We start from the raw sequence: 18,787 nt of genomic DNA on the forward strand, positions 1-18,787 counted from the left end.
AACTTAAATGATTATATCTCTTTGGAAAAAATAAACCGGATTGATTATAAATGCATTACATTTAATGGAAATCAATGAAAATTCCGAGCAATATAAACTTTGCAACTTCTCAGTTATCTCAGAATTAACGTCGCTCCGGGGACAGAAATTACGATCATTGCCTTATTTTAATGTACCACTCAACATTCACCTAGTGTGACTCAGGGAAATATCTCAGCATGGTCGGGCTAGCATTCTTATACCGGTATTCTCCGATAACGACGAAAGACGCTTTCACGGGACCAGCCAACACCACCTAGATTTCTGAAATCTAGGTTGTGTTGCACCAGCACGTATGTTTTCAATGGTGCACGCAGTTAAGGTTTTGTTTTGGGAGGGGAAGGGGGGATTGTAAATCCGAAGTAGAGTTTTGCAATCTTAGTAAAATATTTCAACAGAAACATTTTTAAAGTTGAAGTGCCTGCTCGACGATTTAAATTTGAAAAGAAAGTTGATTTGAAGGAGTGACACCCCACAATTAGGGAGATCTGGCGGAATCCCTGATAATCTTAAATTAAGTAAAAGATCGATTAAGGTGCAGTTGTGAGTAAAAATGAATCATTCGCGCATTTCGAGATAAAGTGGAAACATTTCAAATGCAGTTTCCGTATCCATGAAGGCATGTAAATGCACTTTTGCAGGGCAATACAGAACCAGATTGCTTTGATAGTAAGTAAGTATTTTGAAGTGAAGAGAGAATTTGACGCTCTTTCCTATTTCTCCATAAACATCTTGCGTTATATTTCTTTCCTTTTTTTCTTTTTACGCGAATTAATGCTGAGCAAGTGGTAGCGAGTGAAGTGTGGTTAGTTCAAGACAGGTTACATTCTTTCGTTTGTCATGGTTAATAGAAAAAAGAAAATTTTGTGTTGAGAGAAAAAAAGAATTGTTCCTTCATTCATTAACAGGCCTTCAGAGAAGAAATGGATGCATGACAATGGTTATTTGGTTTCACAAATATTGGATTAGTAGGCATGTGAGATAAATAGAAGATATCAACTGTGCAACTAGCACACGCCTAATATATTCTCGACCTACGGTACGAAGTGAAGTGGGATGATCAATCTCACGGTAGACCACCTTTATCTTCCGAAGGTGCCCAGGAATACCAAGACGACGGCGCGACGCTGGCACTCAATTTGATAGAAGGTTGAATGCACCTCAGAGCGCCAGGCATAGGAACAATGCGAGAAAGTCTGTAGTATCCTGGCCGGGATATGAATCTGGACCTGATTCGTAAGATGCGCTACCGTCTGAGCCATGGCGACTCATAATGTGAGATAAATGTTTATTTGTTTTTCTACGACACCGCTTCAACCATTACTTCTGATCATATCGCCAACCACATAATAAATATCACGATTTTTATACCTCCTATTTACACATGAAAAGATAGATTTTAAGGGCCTAAGAAAATTTAAGGGGAGTCAGTCCACCTATCCTTTTAACTGACTATGTGCCTGTACATAATTTGATTTTTTCAGCAATTTCTGTGAACTTTATAAAAAAATCTTAAACGTATAAATAAAAATGAAATAATTTAAGTCGTAAATCTTCACACATTTTATAAACGCTTTTATTGTTACGGAATGACAGCAGAGTTGCTCCAATCATGCTTATATTATCAATGTCTGTCCAAACAAAGAGCTGTTCTCAGACTAAAAATTAATGAATTTGTATAAAATACAGACAGGTACGAGTCGGCAAATTACTATATAAGAGGAAGGGCAAGGAGCAATGGGTATGTGTATAACGTTTTGTTTATTTGTTTATCACATTCTTTCCTCTGCATGGAGTACGGCCAGGCCTAGTGTATTCGGTGTATACGGTTCATGAAGCGAATTCATCATCCGAATTCGCACTCTTGCGCAGGCGCAGCGGGAACAATATTGCCAACGATAGCTGCAAGAAAAAAAAAAAGGAAGAAAAAATTAAAGCGAAAGTTAATAATTATTTGCTATTGTATGTTAGGGATCGTTTCTTTCGCTTTTATATTCAGATAAAAATGAGGTCTAGAAACCCTGTAAAAGAATAAAAGTCATCATTTCTTGTAGTTGGACTAAGATGTAGGGTAAAATAGATGACCTAAAATATGACTGAATTGGTAACACTGCAGGTGAATTCGAATACTACAGTATCCGAGTCTTCTGTCTGCTTTGCAGCTTTCGCATTGTGATTGTAGTCAACGTTAGCAGCGGAAGTCTGTTGCTTTCTCGGGCTGGAGGCAAGGAAATAGAAGAGAGAGAGAAATATGTACTTCTTTGCTATTTGTTATATTCTCATGATGGAGATTTAGCGTGGTACGGAATATTAAACAACACTTTTTTTTCGAAAATAAATTGTGAAAAAACGAGTACAGCACAAAGTAACAAAAGCGAATACAAAAAGAATTCGAATTCTTTTCCGTAGTACTCGAGGTATCCGAATTCTTGAGTGAATCGAATGAATCGAATTCGCTGTATTCGATTCGGCCCATCACTACCGCCGATGGCGTTTCAACTCGCTTGATGTTTAAGCAGCGTATTATAAAATAAATCCATTTTAATAAAATTAATTGTATCAATATCCAAAAGCAACATTTGAGGCTGATGTATAAATAAATGGATAGGGTAAGCCTTATAGCCTTAATGGACACTACGTCAATGATTATGACGTGGACAATTTACTTTTAATTTCAAAAATCCTCCTTGTCAGATACATATAAAGCAATTTTACATTTGTTAGTTATAGGATGTATGTCTGAGGTTCTTATTTCGTTAACTGTTAGTGTTTCCGGAAGACAAGAAAAGAAATTATGCTGACGTGAATTTAAATATATTTATAAATCAGGTTAGTAATTGACTCAAAGATTTCTTACTCTTAACGATCCTTCTTCTCTAGAATACTTTTATCTGGGCCACATGGCAATAGCCTACTTAAACATAAGTGAAATTCACGGAACCCACCTGAAGTAATAGTTAAATAATTTACTTCACTATTTCCGTGAAAATACTGGGTTCAATAATAATAGTAATAATAAAGGTAGCTTCCATTTCTCCACCCAATCTTCCACGTATGAGATATCCAGTGTTCCTTCACAAAATATAGCTGAGCGAGCGAAGGCGGTTAGAAGGTCTCCAGGGTTCGTTGTTTTCTACCTTTATCACGATTTAGGCTAAAACAAGGTACTCAGTTCAGAAGTCATTGAACGAGTTGGCGAAAATTTTAAATGCCATTCAATAATAATAAAGTATAATGCGAAATAAAACGAACTTGTTCTGAATGTAAAACATGTCCGTGGTTAGTATCCGTGTGCTTTGTAAGTACCAAAATGCATCATATGGACGATACCGTGTTCAAAGACAACTTGTTCTAAGCAGGGGCGTCATTTAGGGAGGGCAGCAGGGGGCAATTGCCCCCCCAAGTGTTCGAGAAATGCTTATACTTTAATCGATGCCTACTAATATACTAGTAGAAAACGTGAAACTCTTTTGTCGGTGGTACTCTTGCCCCCCCAAGCAAAGTCTGAAATGACGCCTCTGGGTCCAAGTTCAGGATATCCAAAAACAAAGAGAAATCATTTATTACCTTACCGAAGGGTTTAAGTAGCATTAATTAGTGACATGCAGTGAAGGAAAACAAAATAAATGCTTTCGATAAGTTCCATGTTCGAATCTTGACAATATCCCAGATACGGTAGTCAGAAATTTAAGACTCACGTTGAACTCAAAATGTTAGGTCATAAAGTTGCATCAGAAAGATGTCTTACAGCACTGCGCCCAACAACCAAAACACGTAAAATATTTTCTTAACATAACATGCGAATAAAAGTTTAAAAAATATGTTTCATGAATCATCCGACCAAAAAAAAAAAAAATCACTTCATTGAGACATGCAATTAAATCGGTACTACATTTTGTTGCGTTTGATTTTAAAATAAACCAAAATTTATTTCATACTTATTGAGATTTTATTTTAACGAGCACCAAAGAAATACTACACTGCTTCAGATATTTATTATTGTAATTCAGCTTTTGGCCCTGGCAAAGTTTAGGGACGCGACAACTGGTGGAAAGACGCACGTGGATTATTCGGAAGTTTCACGTGTGATGCGAATTCCTTTGCAGTTGAACATTGTAGGTGATCATTTTTTTCTTTTAAAAGCGTTGTTGATTCAGAGTTTTGCTTCAGCTTACGGTGCATCTTGAAGAGGAGTAGAATCCAAAACACTACATCATTAAAATGATACTGGAAAGCAGTTTTACAATGTTTAACTTCTTGGAATCCTTCGCTTTAAATAAATGTTACTATCTGCCGTCATCCTGCATTGCACAAGGGATGGCAGACCTATACATTGTTTCTGTTGAAGTTAGTTTCGTTGAAATTTATACGAGCCTTCTTCTAGAATCGAAAAAAAAAATAATTTTCGCTTATTTCTATTCAGGTTAGGTTAGATTCCAAATATTTGGTCCCTTTTGTCTAAACAGATACTTTTTCCTATGTTAAAACAATTAGGTATCTTAACATAGGAATACAAAATGTTATATCATACATCACTCGAAAGTTTGAGGTTTCCTGTTTATTTTGGTTTATCATTTTTTGGTATACATTTTTAGAACATGGCAATATTAGAAAGTGCATTGTGTATTGTATAAAATTCACAAAAATAAATAAATAAATAGAATGTTAACGAGACAGACATGCAAAAAGGAAGTTGTGCACTATACCTACTGTATTTTCACCTACTGTATTTTGTTTGTTGATAGTAGATTAAAAAAAAAAAAAACATCACTACACAGTATCGATTCATGATGTTACCATTTTACATGAATGAAAAAAAATGGAAGCAAGTCTCTTTACATATTTTGTATTTTTTGGTGAAGTTTTGTATAAAATGTGTTTTCCAGAGGTGAACGTAGTACTTGGATTCATTCGAAAGTTTTCTCCGTGAATCTCTTCCTTCGTACAATTAGTTGCTCGCAAATAATTTTCGCATATTCGAAAGGTATAGTGTGTTTCGGGTGTTCGTGTTTTATAGTATACGAATATTGACCGAGACCATTGAAATATATAAAATACCTCCCATATGGAAAAGGTTTCTTTCACTTTCACCTAATTTTTGTTCCAAATTTATGAGCAAGACATCAGTAGACATATTTTCTCTACAATTTAGCCCTATCAATATGGCTATCTGATAAACTTAGAGAATCATAACGAGCATTTCCGCATTACGTAGTATTTGTATTATATTCTTTGAAATCTAAATCTGTACCAAGTATAAGAGAAAACATAAAATACATTTTGATTTGGAAGACATTTTTATATGTAATCAAAGTCTCCATAAGTGCGGCCACTGCGTGTAGGCACATAATTCAATGTCATTCGTGTAATTTATTGTAGTGATGAATAACTCAGAATATTTCTCCCTGAGATTGAAAGAAATACTGGGAAAATACTGGCCTTTGCTGATTTCGTAGCTCCGGGAGCTGGCATTAAATGTGGTACGAAAAGAAACTTGGAGGAATTTGTCTCACTCAAACCAATATTTATAAAACAGAAGTAAAATAATATTGTTTACTTGTAAAGTAGAAAAACTGACCGTTCCGATCATAAAACAAACAAGCAAACAAAAAAACTGTTTATATGAGTAAGCCTTTCCTTTATATCTAAAACAAATTTATATTGAAAAGTTAATAGAGAAAGGTAGATAGTAGAAAGGTAATATTGTTTTCTAAACTTTTCTTTTACTTTAATTTTAAAAAGAAATGGACTTTTCGTTAGCATATGTGTCGATAGGACAATTAAATATTAAGTTTTAGTGGTATTGATGTTGATTTTTTAAATACCGAGAAACATCGTTACATCGTAAAATAAAAATGCTATGACAGCGTTTATCGTTTTATGAAATATTTTAGTTCAGTAATATATATCGTATACTTAGGCTCGTACTTATTTGTTCTTTCGGAAAATTAAGGTAGATATGCGCTTTACTGTAAAAAGATTAAGTGGGTACATGCCCCATTACATCCTATACAAGAGCTCTCTAGATGGAATTTAGTTCGGACGAGCACCTGTGCGAAGGATCCGTTCATTTCTGGTAAGCTCACATATTAGAATCGAACATTAACAAGTAAATCCATGTTTCATGTAACACGGGTACTAAAATGGATGCTGTACACCAGAACAACTAAGAAATACTGTAATTTATTAGTAAAAATATCCAGTGATAATTTAATACTAGAACACTGAAAATATAGAAAAAGTGCAACACCTGCAAATTAAAACATATAACAAAGAGGACAAAGTAAATTTAACTAGAAATTGCTAGCGGTGATGTATTTGAGCAGAAACGAAAGGCTACAGAGAGTAAGTAAATGTTTTTAAAATATTACACCAGTTGTTGAAGATGTTATCCATTTTTAAGTGGAAAATATGTATAGCATTGCTTCTCATATTTTACTGTATTTAAGATATATAATCTACTGATATATCAGAGAAAATATTAGTGTTGGTGATTTCTGACCTCATGCGGCACTGCAAGTACGTTGAGAATTCGTAGCTTTACTTAAAATGTAAATTGAAAGAAAAGAACCACGATTCTTACACGATAGAATGTACCTATGGATAACAAGAAACAACTATAATAATGTGCATGAAACCTTATATATTCCTATAATATACTTGTATGTAAAGTAGACAAGTATACTCTGTTTTGCCTTAACAATAAAGAAAATGAAGGATATTGGTCAGTATTTCGGTATGTTTTTTTTTTTATTTTTTGGTATTCAGATATATAGATATCTTTATATGAGTTGTAGGAGAATTTCAGATACTTTAAAGTAGTAGTTTCGTTACATTTTGCATGCCCAGTCTGATCCCAAAGAATTGTTCCCGCTAACTTAATTTCATCTGAAATAGAACTTACGAGAAGTTTCTAGAACACAGGTCCCTCCATGAAGGTTCTTAGGTAGGTTGGTTTAGTTCTGACCAAATTTCAATATTAATTTCACAGAGAATTACCGAGGGAGCGCTAGGAAGTGAAGGCGGGTTAGGGCTCCGCAAGGCACGTTGTTTTCTGTCTATTATTGCTAAATGAGATGGAGGACATGTGTTCTAGAACCTTGCTTGAAGTTACCGATATTTACTCGGCACGGCAGTAAATTTTCTCAAAACAATATTTTTCTTATTGTTTGCAGATTTGTTTGTTTTTCTTTAAGTGCTGAAGTTTCAAATGTCCAACTTGAACTGTTTTAGCTAGCGAAATGTCTTTCAGTATTTGAAGTTTGCTTTTAATGAGATTGAAATGGAAACAGAAAACTTTCCTATTAAAGTTGAAGTAAAAACAGAGAACGAACAATTTGAGAAATGGAATTATAAACCATATGCTAGTAACACTAATGATCATAAAGATCCTCTTGCACTACGTTTGGAATGTAAGGAACCAGACAGTGCGATGGAAGGAAAGAATATCGCCGCAGAAAGTAATCAGGATGAAACAATATCAGATTGGAAACTCAATTCGAAAGCAATATGTTTGGTCAATTGTTTATCAACAGCTGAATTACTTGTAATAACGAAACGTTTTCAGAGTGACATCAAACCAAATTCCTCCGATTTTATACAAAACACGGAACAGTTATGCAGTGACAACTCTACCAGTATTGTGGATCAGATCGATCACAGAGAGGACGTTGAAGAAAATGATGATCGAGAAGCAGATAACAATCCTCAGGCCCTCAGGTACGTTTAATCCATTTTATTTTGTCATAGTCATACCTGCATAAATATTTTTTTTTTCAGTCTTTGCAATACTTATTTAAAGTTCTTCTTTTCATTTTACCTAAATTGAGTTATTGGAATTGCAAATACTTGAATAAATGAAACAACGCAACCTAATGCTTAGTTATGTATGAGATGAGACAATTCGGCAGTGAAATACGTTTTCAAACGTAATGGGAAAACACTATAAACCTCCTCCTGACAGCAATTCTTGAGTGTTATATTTGAATACTGACAAGATACTGAGTAATGCCAAGGGGAATTATTCTTATAAATAATGCTCGTAAGTAAAACGATCAGTCAGTAATACTTTAATCTAGAGATAAAGTGCTGTCAAATCTCAAAACTATTTAATAGGATTCTTGTGAAACAGTAACTGCGATAGGATGTATGTGCATTTTGCGGGCACAAAATTCAGTAATATGTTTTCTATTATTGATAGTACCTTACTGGCTTACCTATAACACTACCTTCTCACTTGAGATATTTTCGTGATACAAAAGCTTTTTCTTTGAAGGTGAAGATCTAGGGAATTACTTGTCTCTACTATGAATCCTTTGTGAATACATTCCGGCGCTGCCACTCCAACTCTGATAGAACTATATTCAGCTCTCAATATTGGTAATTCCATTACGGTTATAATAATAGCATCGTACAGCGTTTGTTCCGTCTGTCATCCGTAGTTTTACAGTAGTATAGACTAGTCTTAGCGTGATTAAAGAACGTCCATTTCTGTTGCTAGGCTTGCCATACTCTATCTTAATTTTAATGTGTGTTTTGTTTGAAGCGATATTAAACTATTTCATATTTTCTTTGCAAAGTTTTTGACAATTGCGCGTGTATATTTTACGGCACAAACTCTTTTAACAATTCTAAGGAAACATTTCTCTATCCGCGTAGTGTGACTCCGCGGCGCGTGGGACGGCAGGTTAAGTACCACATATTTTGTGAGACTCCGCTAGGCTCGTCACATAGACTGGATCGGTCGGGAGAAGACCATATTTGTATTTCCCGATGATAAATAATGGAACTTTCAAAATAAACCTTCGGGGGGGGGGGAACATGGATCCTCCACTGCCTTCATGTAAGAAATTCCAAAAAAATTCTATGTAATATATCCGATCATCAACTGACACAAACCACCCTCACCTTGTATGTTTGCGTAGGAAAGTATGAATACTACATATTAACGTATCCTGTCAACAACCGTAAGAGCAAAATTACGGGAATTGACCGCGAGTCTCTACATATGACCGCGTACAGTTTGGGGTGCCAGCTTTGGTTGCCGCAGATAGTTCGACTCGTTTTTGGAACAGAACCGGCTTGAGAGCCGATGATTGGTTGAAATAAAATGAAACAAAATCTTGAAGTTTTACGTCCCAAAGTTATGGAGACGTAGATGATGAGAAACAAATGATATGGTGGAATGGACAAAGTAGGAGAACCCCGAGAAAAACCACGCACACGTTCTGTCCACCATAAAGTTCACATGGTGAGAGCTGGGATCGAACCAAGTGCCACATGCACCAGAGGTCAATGCTCTACCACTAAGTCACCACGGTCGTTCCCATGATTGGTTGAGTGATGGTTGCCGTCACAGTGCCAACGTGGAGCTGTCCATGCCATTGCCCTACGCTCTTGTGGCCGCCGACCTTCTTATGACACTGCTCTCGCAAAAATAAAGAAGGTGAAATAAACAGTTTTCTTACGTATAATGTTATGTTATCTGTAACTAATTGAACCAAGTGAAACGTTAAAAACTACACGAAAATGGTTGCCTCCATACTAGGCCAAGAACCACCTACATTTCACTTGGTTCATACTCTATAATTGACGTTCTTATCTCCATATTTTCTATTGTTATTTTTCCGTCATGTGGAGTTGTTGCACCCCGTTTATATAAAACATCATTATTATTACCAGCCTTTATAAATGTTGTTCTCAATCCACCTTTCCACATAACGTCTATAATCACTTAAAAAGCCCGGAATTAATCTTAGCGGATGTAAAACTGTAAAATCTTTTCTCAATCCAAGTTTATCATCTGTTTCGAAACCGGCTTGTTGTAAGTACTCAAGTTCTGGTTTAGAAATCTTTAAAGTTCCGATACCTGTAGAGGTTATCACAGGTAGATCTATTCTGTTTATAATTACTCCATGTTTTTAATTTCTGCGCTAGAGAAGAAGAATGGGAGGAATTTATTTACAAGTTTTATTCCATCATTATCTCCAAATGTTCCTCCAGCTTGAGCACCTACAACTTCTAATTTCATAAAACAGTCTGCTCTGTGAGAATGAATAAATCCATCTCCTATATCAAAATCAAATTCAATATCTTTGTTAGGTTCGTTCAAATTATTATATGTTCTCCTATTTGCCGTAAACTTTTGCAACTTATAACTCTCAATACTCTCCATATTATTTATTATAAAGAAAATCTTAAAGATCCCATCCTAACTTTAGCATTCGTAGCAGTACCAAGTCCAAACGCTGCGAGTCTTTCACCAATTGATGCATCATTACCAAATACCTCCATGCTTTCTTTTCTAATTCCGAGCTCCTCCGTGGCTTAGCAGTTAGCGTACATGACTTTGGCGTCGGAGACCCGGGTTCGATTTCCGGCTGGAGCTCACGTTTCATATAGCCTCGCTGCTGAACGGGACGTTAAACCCAAAATCAACTCAATTATTTTCTAATTCTTTATGAGCGGTATGTGTTGATGCTGTTTCTCTATTATCTTTGTTCCTGTTCTCTACAAGCTTCGCCTATTGTGTTAATACCCTCATCTTCTTTTTCTAATCTTTGTTGTAGGTTCCTAAATTTGAGAAAACACATGCTAATACATACAGGTGCAGAACTTTACACGTGCCAAGAGTGCGGAAAACGATATAAGAATAGGTCAACCTTGGTTAGACACATGTTAATACATTCAGATCAAAATCCTCATACATGCCGTGAGTGTGGAAAGAGATTTATCCAAAGGTCACAATTAACCTCACACATGTTAATACATACCGGTGAAAGATCTCTCACGTGCAAGGAATGTGGGAAGAGGTTTGAGTTTATTTCAAATTTAGCAAAACACATGTTAATACATACCAGTGAGAGACCTCACACTTGCCAACATTGTGGAAAGGGATACAAGGATAAGTCATACTTGGTTGAACACATGTTAATACATACTGGTGAAGGACGATATACGTGCAATGAATGTGGAAAAAAATTTCAGCGTATGTATGCATTAGAAAGACATATGCTAATACATACAGGTGCAAAAGCTTACACGTGCCACACGTGTGGAAAGAGATTTCAGACGAAGTCACATTTGCGAAGACACATGCTAACACATACAGGTGCAAAACCTTTCACGTGCGACACGTGTGGAAAGAGATTTCAGAGGAAGTCAAATTTGGGAAGTCACATGCTAATACATACAGGTGCAAAACCTTTCACGTGCTACACGTGTGGAAACAGATTTTTGAGGAAGTCACAATTGGCAACACACATGCTAATACATACCGGTGAAAGACCTTACACGTGCAAGGAATGTGGAAAAATATTTCGATATAGGGTAAGTTACGCAAAACACGTCCTGATACATACTGACGCAGAACTTTACAGGTGCCAAGAGTGCAGAGAAACGTTTAGGGATAGTTCAACCTTGGTTAAACACATGTTAATACATTCAGGTTGAAATGCTCATACGTGTCAATAGTGTGGAAAGGGATTTAGTCAAAGGATACTCTTATCGTCACACATGTTACGATCTACCGGTGAAAACCTTCAGAGGTGCAAGATGTGGAAAAAGATTTCAGCATAGGGCAAATTTAGCAAGACACATGCTGATACATACAAGTGAGAAATCTCACGTGCCTTCAGTGTGGAAAGGGATTTTATGACAGGTTAACCTCGGTTAAACATGTTAATACTTTCAGGTCAAAAGCCTCACACGTGTCAATAGTGTGCAAAGGGATTTAGCCAAAGGTCACTCTTACTGTCACACATGTTAATGCATACAGTTGAAAGTCCTCACGTGCAAAAACTGTGGAAAGATTTCAGCATAGGTCAAATTTAGCAAGACGCATGCTAATACTTACAAGTTAAAAACATCATACGTGCCAACATTGTGAAAAGTATTTAGTCAAAGTTCACACTTGACATAACATTTTAATACACGTAGATGAAAAACCTCACGCTTGCCTAGAGTCTAAAAACATTTAAGTGTAGGTCGGAAACGGCAAGACATGTTTACACAGGCAGATGAGAAAAATCATACATGCTGGGAGTGTGGAACCGAACTTAGTCTTAGGTCAGAAATGGCAAAACACATTTTAATACACATCCGTAATAATGCCTCATACGTGCTGATTATGTACGAAGTAATTTAGCGTTACCTGTTGTTTGGGGGGATCTGCTATTGTTGTGGGAAGGTATTTAATCGTAAGTCAGATATAACAAGATACATGTCTATATAAACAAGTGAAAAACAGACTTGACGGAATGTGATTAAAGATTTTGTCAGGTCAGATTTGGAGAGACGCATGTCAATACATACAGGTTAAAAAGACCAGGCGTGCGAAAGGTGTGGAAAAGGCTTTATATTGTCAAATTTGGCAAAACACATGTTAATACATAGGTCTAAAAAACATGTGTGCCAAGAGCTTGGAAAGAGATTTCATCAAAGAACAAGATCGGCAAGCATCGTACTACATACTAGTGGAGATAGTCACATGTTCCAAGAGTATGAGAATTGATTTAGTCGTAGTTAGTTTTGGCTAGACATATAAATACACACAGGTTTGAGGATATCGTCAAAAGTAGGGATAGAAATATGGTCAAAGATCCAACTAGGCAGCGATATATCAATTTATACTATTGATATCCTCAAACGCTCTGTAAGTGTAGAGAGAAATATAGTCAAAATTAAAGCTGACGACACGTATGTTAAAAAGGTAGATAAACTGAAATAGATATACCGCTGCTGTAAAGAGTAATTTAATAAATATATCATTTAGTAACGCGCATGTTAAGATATTAAGGCCAAACACTTACCTGTTACTGTCTCGTTCTTTTTTTTTTTCTTTTTTTTTTGCTATTTTTCTAGCCATATATATGTATTTGTATAATGTATGACTGTCTGTAATCCCTTTTTCATAGAAAAAGCTCTTTCTAGGCTTCAGAAATTAGTGTACATATAGGCTTGCCGCAATGTCCAGTGCTATTCTGTCTTTAGAATAAGAATCCATTTACAACGTAAGCTATAATGCCTTCTGTGGTGGAAATCGAGAAGAAAACCATGCCTTTAACAATGTTCTTTTCTACCAGTTAACTACGCTAGCATTTAATTAAATTGTACGGTTATGTTGCCTTATATATTTCCAGTACATCTATTGTTGACAAATAATAAATCCGCCGCACAAAAATCACTGTTCCTTCAAGAAATATGAGTGTATCTGTTAAGTAAAAAATAATGCAAAATGAGCAATCTAGAAAACATATTGTGTGGATTTTGTTTAAGTTTCCTTTTTTAAAGGAACTTACCACTTTGAAGCTAATGGTGAGCATTACACGGTTAATTTTCAATACTGAGATGTTCGGAAAAAATTATACAACTCCGTATAAGAAAACTAAGTAAAATATATGATAAAAGTTAAAGATAAGGCGTGAGAAAACCTTGGTGTTAGGTTTTCACAAGCTATTTACAAAATTATGGCTGAAGAGAGAAGAAACTCAGAAATGATAATGAACAGTGTTTAAGTATTAAAGATGGAATCAGTACTAGTATCGGAGATTGTATTCAGCTTAAGATAATTCTTACAGATAAACTTTACAGTTCGACTCTTGATAACACAGTCAATATCTTAGTTTAGAGTTTTGCGAATTAAACATTAAAAACTCGTTTTTCATATCCAGAAATAATCTGTGTATATCTTGGAAAATTGGAACATATTTACTAATATAATCAGAAACTATAAATAATAATATTAAGAGCATGGTTTCTAAGCACGAATCAGTTATATTGTGCTCCTATTTATAGTTATCATTCCATTTTAAAAAGCCGGCTTTTAACGCATAATGAACCAATGCTTCCAAAATGACTGTTGATTCGATTTATTGACTTTTAGAGTATATTTAAGGATTTTTTAAATCTGTTTTAGGAGTCTAGAGGCAATTGTAAAAAGTGATATTAACAGTCACATATATTTTCAATTTAGCGACAATTTGTCCAAATAGGATAGAAAATTCTAAGATTCATATAGTTTTTCCACTGTGTGATATATATGGTCGATATTTTTCCGGATTTGGCTGACGTGAATTACCAAATCTTTGGAAGAACATCACTCAACATACCACAGAAAGAACTGCCATACGTATTTGTCAGAAAGAGTTTAAAAAATAAAATTTAAAGAAAAACATCTCACTTTTTACAATAAAACTCATCGTGAATTATTGTGTTGAGTCATAAAAATAGGAATTTACTTGCATTGCATTTAAGAAAATATCGTTTCGTAATTAAATTATTATATTACTTAAAAGCCGTTAGGTAATATCTACCTAAACTTCTAAAGTCGCTAGCGTATCTATTTCATTTTCTGAATAATCTCTCTATGTTTTCTCGTTTGTTGACTTGCATTTTTGAATTTCTTACATAATCGGTACTGTATGAGCCTTGGGCTCACATCTTTGTATGGAATAAGAGCAACAAGATTACTGTGACCATGTGACTACGACTGAGTTCAATTTTCCTTCTTTATCTAGTTTTCTGTTATTCTTAGTATGAAATATGCTAACATGAAATGAATGTAGCAGTAGCTAACTCCTCGTTCGAATGCATAAGACTTACTTTCTCTATCATTTGAACCTTTACGATGAAAGTTAAAAGACGGCATAAAGTTAAAAAACGGAGATAAATCGATAGTAAGAATTATATGCTAGGCGAGATTAGAATATGTTGAGCCAGTTGAACTGCACCGAGACAAAGTGAAAACAGAACAGCAAATTCGAACGTGTCAATTTCCCACTGACATTCTTCAAGAATCTAGATGCAAGCACATGCTACTTTGTTGTTTTCGGACCCTTCAAGTGCATCTGTCTCGTCGTCCAATCTGCGCCGTCACCGGCCTGTGAAAATTCTGCAGAGAAGCGAGGTGCCATACACGTGATCCAAATGGAACGCATTCTTTTGGAATGGAAACGTGTGTACTGGGTAAAGCCAGTACAGGTGCCTGCAGATCGTACAGAATTTAAGATGAAAAGATGTTTCCTAGATAAGTTGCACAGTGAAATTCGGCTCAATATATTATATAGTGTATCGTTGTGAGTTTAAATTATAAAGGTGACTAAGAAACTTCTGTCACCCAAAATTAGTTCCCATCAGCATAGACTACCATTTGCCAACGTTCTGCATGGCCATGCATTATATCGCAGTAGAACTTGGGTTATGAAGCGAAGAGAGTATCAAGTACATTTTGCACTTCTGCTAGGGATTTGAACTGGATTCCTCTAATGTAATTATCCAAGGAATTTAAGAGATGATAATCGGAGGGTCCAATGCCCGGGAAGTATGGCATATGCAATGATCTTTGCCTTGCAAGGCGTAGAATCTATCACTTGTCATCCTATTCGCATGGGGCTTAGCGTTGTCCTGTACCAAGAGGACCCCTTTGCGATTTAGAAGTGGTGGTTCCAGACTTTTTCTTCAACAGCACAACTGCTGAGAGTACACAGTTCCATTAATGATCTTAAAAGCTGTTAGCACTTCCCGATACACGATGCCGCGAGCAGTCAACGAACATACAAGAGAACATCCCTTTGAAGCAGTGCTGGTTTCGGCAGCTTCAGAACCGGTTCTTTTGATGCTAACCAATGACGGCTGTGCCAATGGAGCTCCGTACAGTTCCCACTTCTCATCGCATATCAACACCTTTCCACAAATAGCTCCTTCCTTAGAGGAGATTGCAAAAAGGTACAGGTCCCAGTTCGAGTTGCCTTCTGGCCCGGAGTCAAGTCATGTGGGACCTATCGACCCGATTTGTAGTGCTTCCCAATTTGATAGAGGAGCTACCGACTAGTTTCTCCTTTCAAACTTTATTGTAGTGCAAGTTCTTCACATATCTTGCTACTGTTCGCCTCAGTAGCTGCCTGATCATCATTTTGTATATGTGTTGGCTTTCCGTCACATAGTACGTCTTCGAGTGTTTCGTCACTGTCTATAAACTTCTTAAACCACCGCTGCACTGTCGGCGTAGTCACAACGCCCTCACCATAGGCGTGACACCTTCCGCCTCGCTGCAGCGGCGTTTGACCCCATTTTGAACTTGTGCAGCGTACACGTCCTTATAGCGCTCTGTGAAGGTCATTTGTTCACACCGTCCTTACGCAATTTAACGGTGTAACTGAACTGCCTCAAGCTGGTTGAATGTTGGATGTACCAACACCGTCAACTGACCTTCACCTATCTCTATTCGCATTCAACTCATTGTGAGGGCCAATTCCACACAGACAGAAGTTTCTTGGTAACCTTTATAGATCCCTTGCTTTTAGTTGCTCTTTGTATGAAGAGTGATGTTCCAGTTGTGTAGTCTAGATATATAAAACGAGGTTAACATGCGTATTTATGAGTATATTTTTCTTTTTAGATATTTAATTGAGTTATTCTGTATAGCTAGTCCATAAATATTAAAATTAATAGATCTATATATAATATATATCTGAAGTTACATTCTGTGAACAACTTTGCGATATTATTTTATGTAAAATTACTTATAACATTAAAACTCCTAAGTTATACGCGACATTCAAAACCGATATTCAAAGTGTGTGCGACAAAGAAGTGAATAATTCGGATAATCTTCTTTACTATCTGAGGTTACATCTGATTACGGGCATGAAGATACACACGGCGCTAATAGTTTCACTGATTGAAGGTTATTTGTCGCAGTTTGTTTGTTTATTTATTACGCTGATTACTTTCCTTAGTGTAAGGGAATGACTCTATCAACTTAATAAAGAAAGAAAATATAAAGAAGCATATATTTAATTGTGTGTTCCTAAAATTATGTTTTATTAGAAAAACTGCTCGGATCCATGTTCGGTCCGGATTGTATTTTGCTCATGTGAAAGAAGAGTGGAATATTAATACATGATGTTGTAACTACCAGTATTTGTATTTTGTTACTGCTAATATTATGCATTAGTGCTAAATAATATTTATAAAAAAAATCATTTGGCAATAAAATCCTGTATTTCCTGTACTTTAGTGAATATGTATTTTAAAGCAATCTGAAGAGTCCTAGAACGCAATCAAAATAGAAGACTGATACCGACTGAAACGATATGATTTATCTGAACTAAGAGTTCCATAGATCAAACATACACCTGCTAAATACAGTATAATTTCTTAAAATATGTGTTAACATATTTTATATCAGGTAAGAATTAAAATTACAATAACCTAGTTGTACATCTACATATCTACTCGACGTTAAGTAATACCTGAATCTTAATGACAGTATTTCTCTGGAAGTTGAATCGAATATAAATTTACCAACAAACAAAAATATACAGAAGATATCTCAAAATAATAATAATCCATACACACACACACAAACATATATATATATATATATATATATATATATATATATATATATATATATATATGTACAGGGTGTCTCAAAAGTCTCCTAATAGTGTAACTGTTATCAGAGTTACAAGAAAATGTAAGAGAGAAACCGTCTCCAAATATATTTTCGATCCAAAATGAAGGAAATTTTAAATCGGACGAGCTGTTTGAGCTGTACACTATGCGACCAAATTTTAAATGAAACTACAACTTTGCTATTTACCTATATCCACAACATAAGTGAATGAAGTTACTGTTTTAAGTGGGGGATATCCATCGAAACGTTAGTATACAAGACAGTAACTTCATTCACTTATATTGTGCATTCAGGTAAATGGCAACGTTGCATTTTCATTTAATATTGGGCTGATAAAGGGTGTACAGCTCAAACGCGCTCATCCGATTTAAAAGTTCCTTCATTTTAGATTTAAAATATCATATTTGAAGACGGTTTCCAATTATTAACGGTACTAACGATATTTGGAGACGGTATTAACAGAGTTGCCCAATGCCAGTGAGACATGTAGTAGACAAATTATATTTTCGATTTTAAATACACAAATTAAGCATACTCTTCACCCACATCTACAAATATTAAGGAATTCACAAAGAAGGCTCCTTCTGAACTTCTGCTACATTTCGCATTTCTTTTACCGTAAAAGAATCGAAATTAAAATGCTATTTATATGACCACATACAGAATGAAATTACAGAAGTTTACAATTATTACTAGAAATTGATACTGTCACCCATTTCGAATATTTTAAAAGGTCATAGTTTCTAGTGAATTGAAACTTAATTTCTTATCGCTACTATGAAACGTTTTTAATTATTGTAAAATTCCATAACTGTTCTCCAAGTTGATTTCTACAGTACAACCAAAGTTAGTTTTATGAAGTTTAATAAAAAGTCCATAATAAGCCTATTGGAAACAACTCTTACACATAATGATTACTTTAGGTTGTTGTAATGATCTATCCAACTAGCTTGATAAAAATTCAGCGTTTCATAAGAAGAAAAGCTCCTTCTCTTATTTGTAAAGAAAAAATAAGAAAGAAAGAAAAGCTTTTAAGGTGAGTATAGGGGGCGCCGAAATCTGTAGCTAAGGTACCACATTTCTCTGCAATGTTTATTTTTGGTGTTGATCTGGGCTCTTTAATAAGCACTTATTTTCAAATGAGCATTCAGAAAATGGATTTCGCGAAAAGGAATCCAGTAAATTCGTACTTTCTGTTCATTCGGGTATTCTGGTGGCACTACACGCTCGATTTTTGAATTATTTACGAAAATATAAGCACACACGTACACATACTTTCCGCACATTCTTAACCCTCGAGAAGTCGCGCTGAAAAAGTAACGCGAGTAG

General features: G+C 35.5%; 1 protein-coding gene across 4 annotated transcripts; it reads left to right on the plus strand.

Moving 5' to 3' along the window:
* The first annotated feature begins 2,180 nt into the window (after positions 1-2,180).
* Positions 2,181-17,050, plus strand: LOC145671387 (uncharacterized). Of its 4 annotated transcripts, none has more exons than XM_081740483.1 (3): positions 2,181-2,868; positions 7,215-7,758; positions 10,608-17,050. In XM_081740483.1, exons 2-3 carry the CDS (start codon positions 7,322-7,324, stop codon positions 11,488-11,490), a joined length of 1,320 nt encoding a protein of 439 aa, XP_081596609.1. In that variant the 5' UTR covers positions 2,181-2,868; positions 7,215-7,321; the 3' UTR covers positions 11,491-17,050. The 4 variants fall into 4 exon arrangements, with proteins under 4 accessions (XP_081596609.1, XP_081596610.1, XP_081596612.1 ...); XM_081740484.1 differs by having other exon boundaries at positions 2,181-2,648; XM_081740486.1 differs by having other exon boundaries at positions 2,181-2,339.
* The last annotated feature ends 1,737 nt before the right edge of the window (positions 17,051-18,787 follow it).

This window comes from Thermobia domestica, chromosome 15 (genome assembly GCF_964235325.1).
Source record: "Thermobia domestica chromosome 15, izTheDome1.hap1.1, whole genome shotgun sequence".
In the NCBI taxonomy this organism is placed as follows: Eukaryota; Metazoa; Arthropoda; class Insecta; order Zygentoma; family Lepismatidae; genus Thermobia; species Thermobia domestica.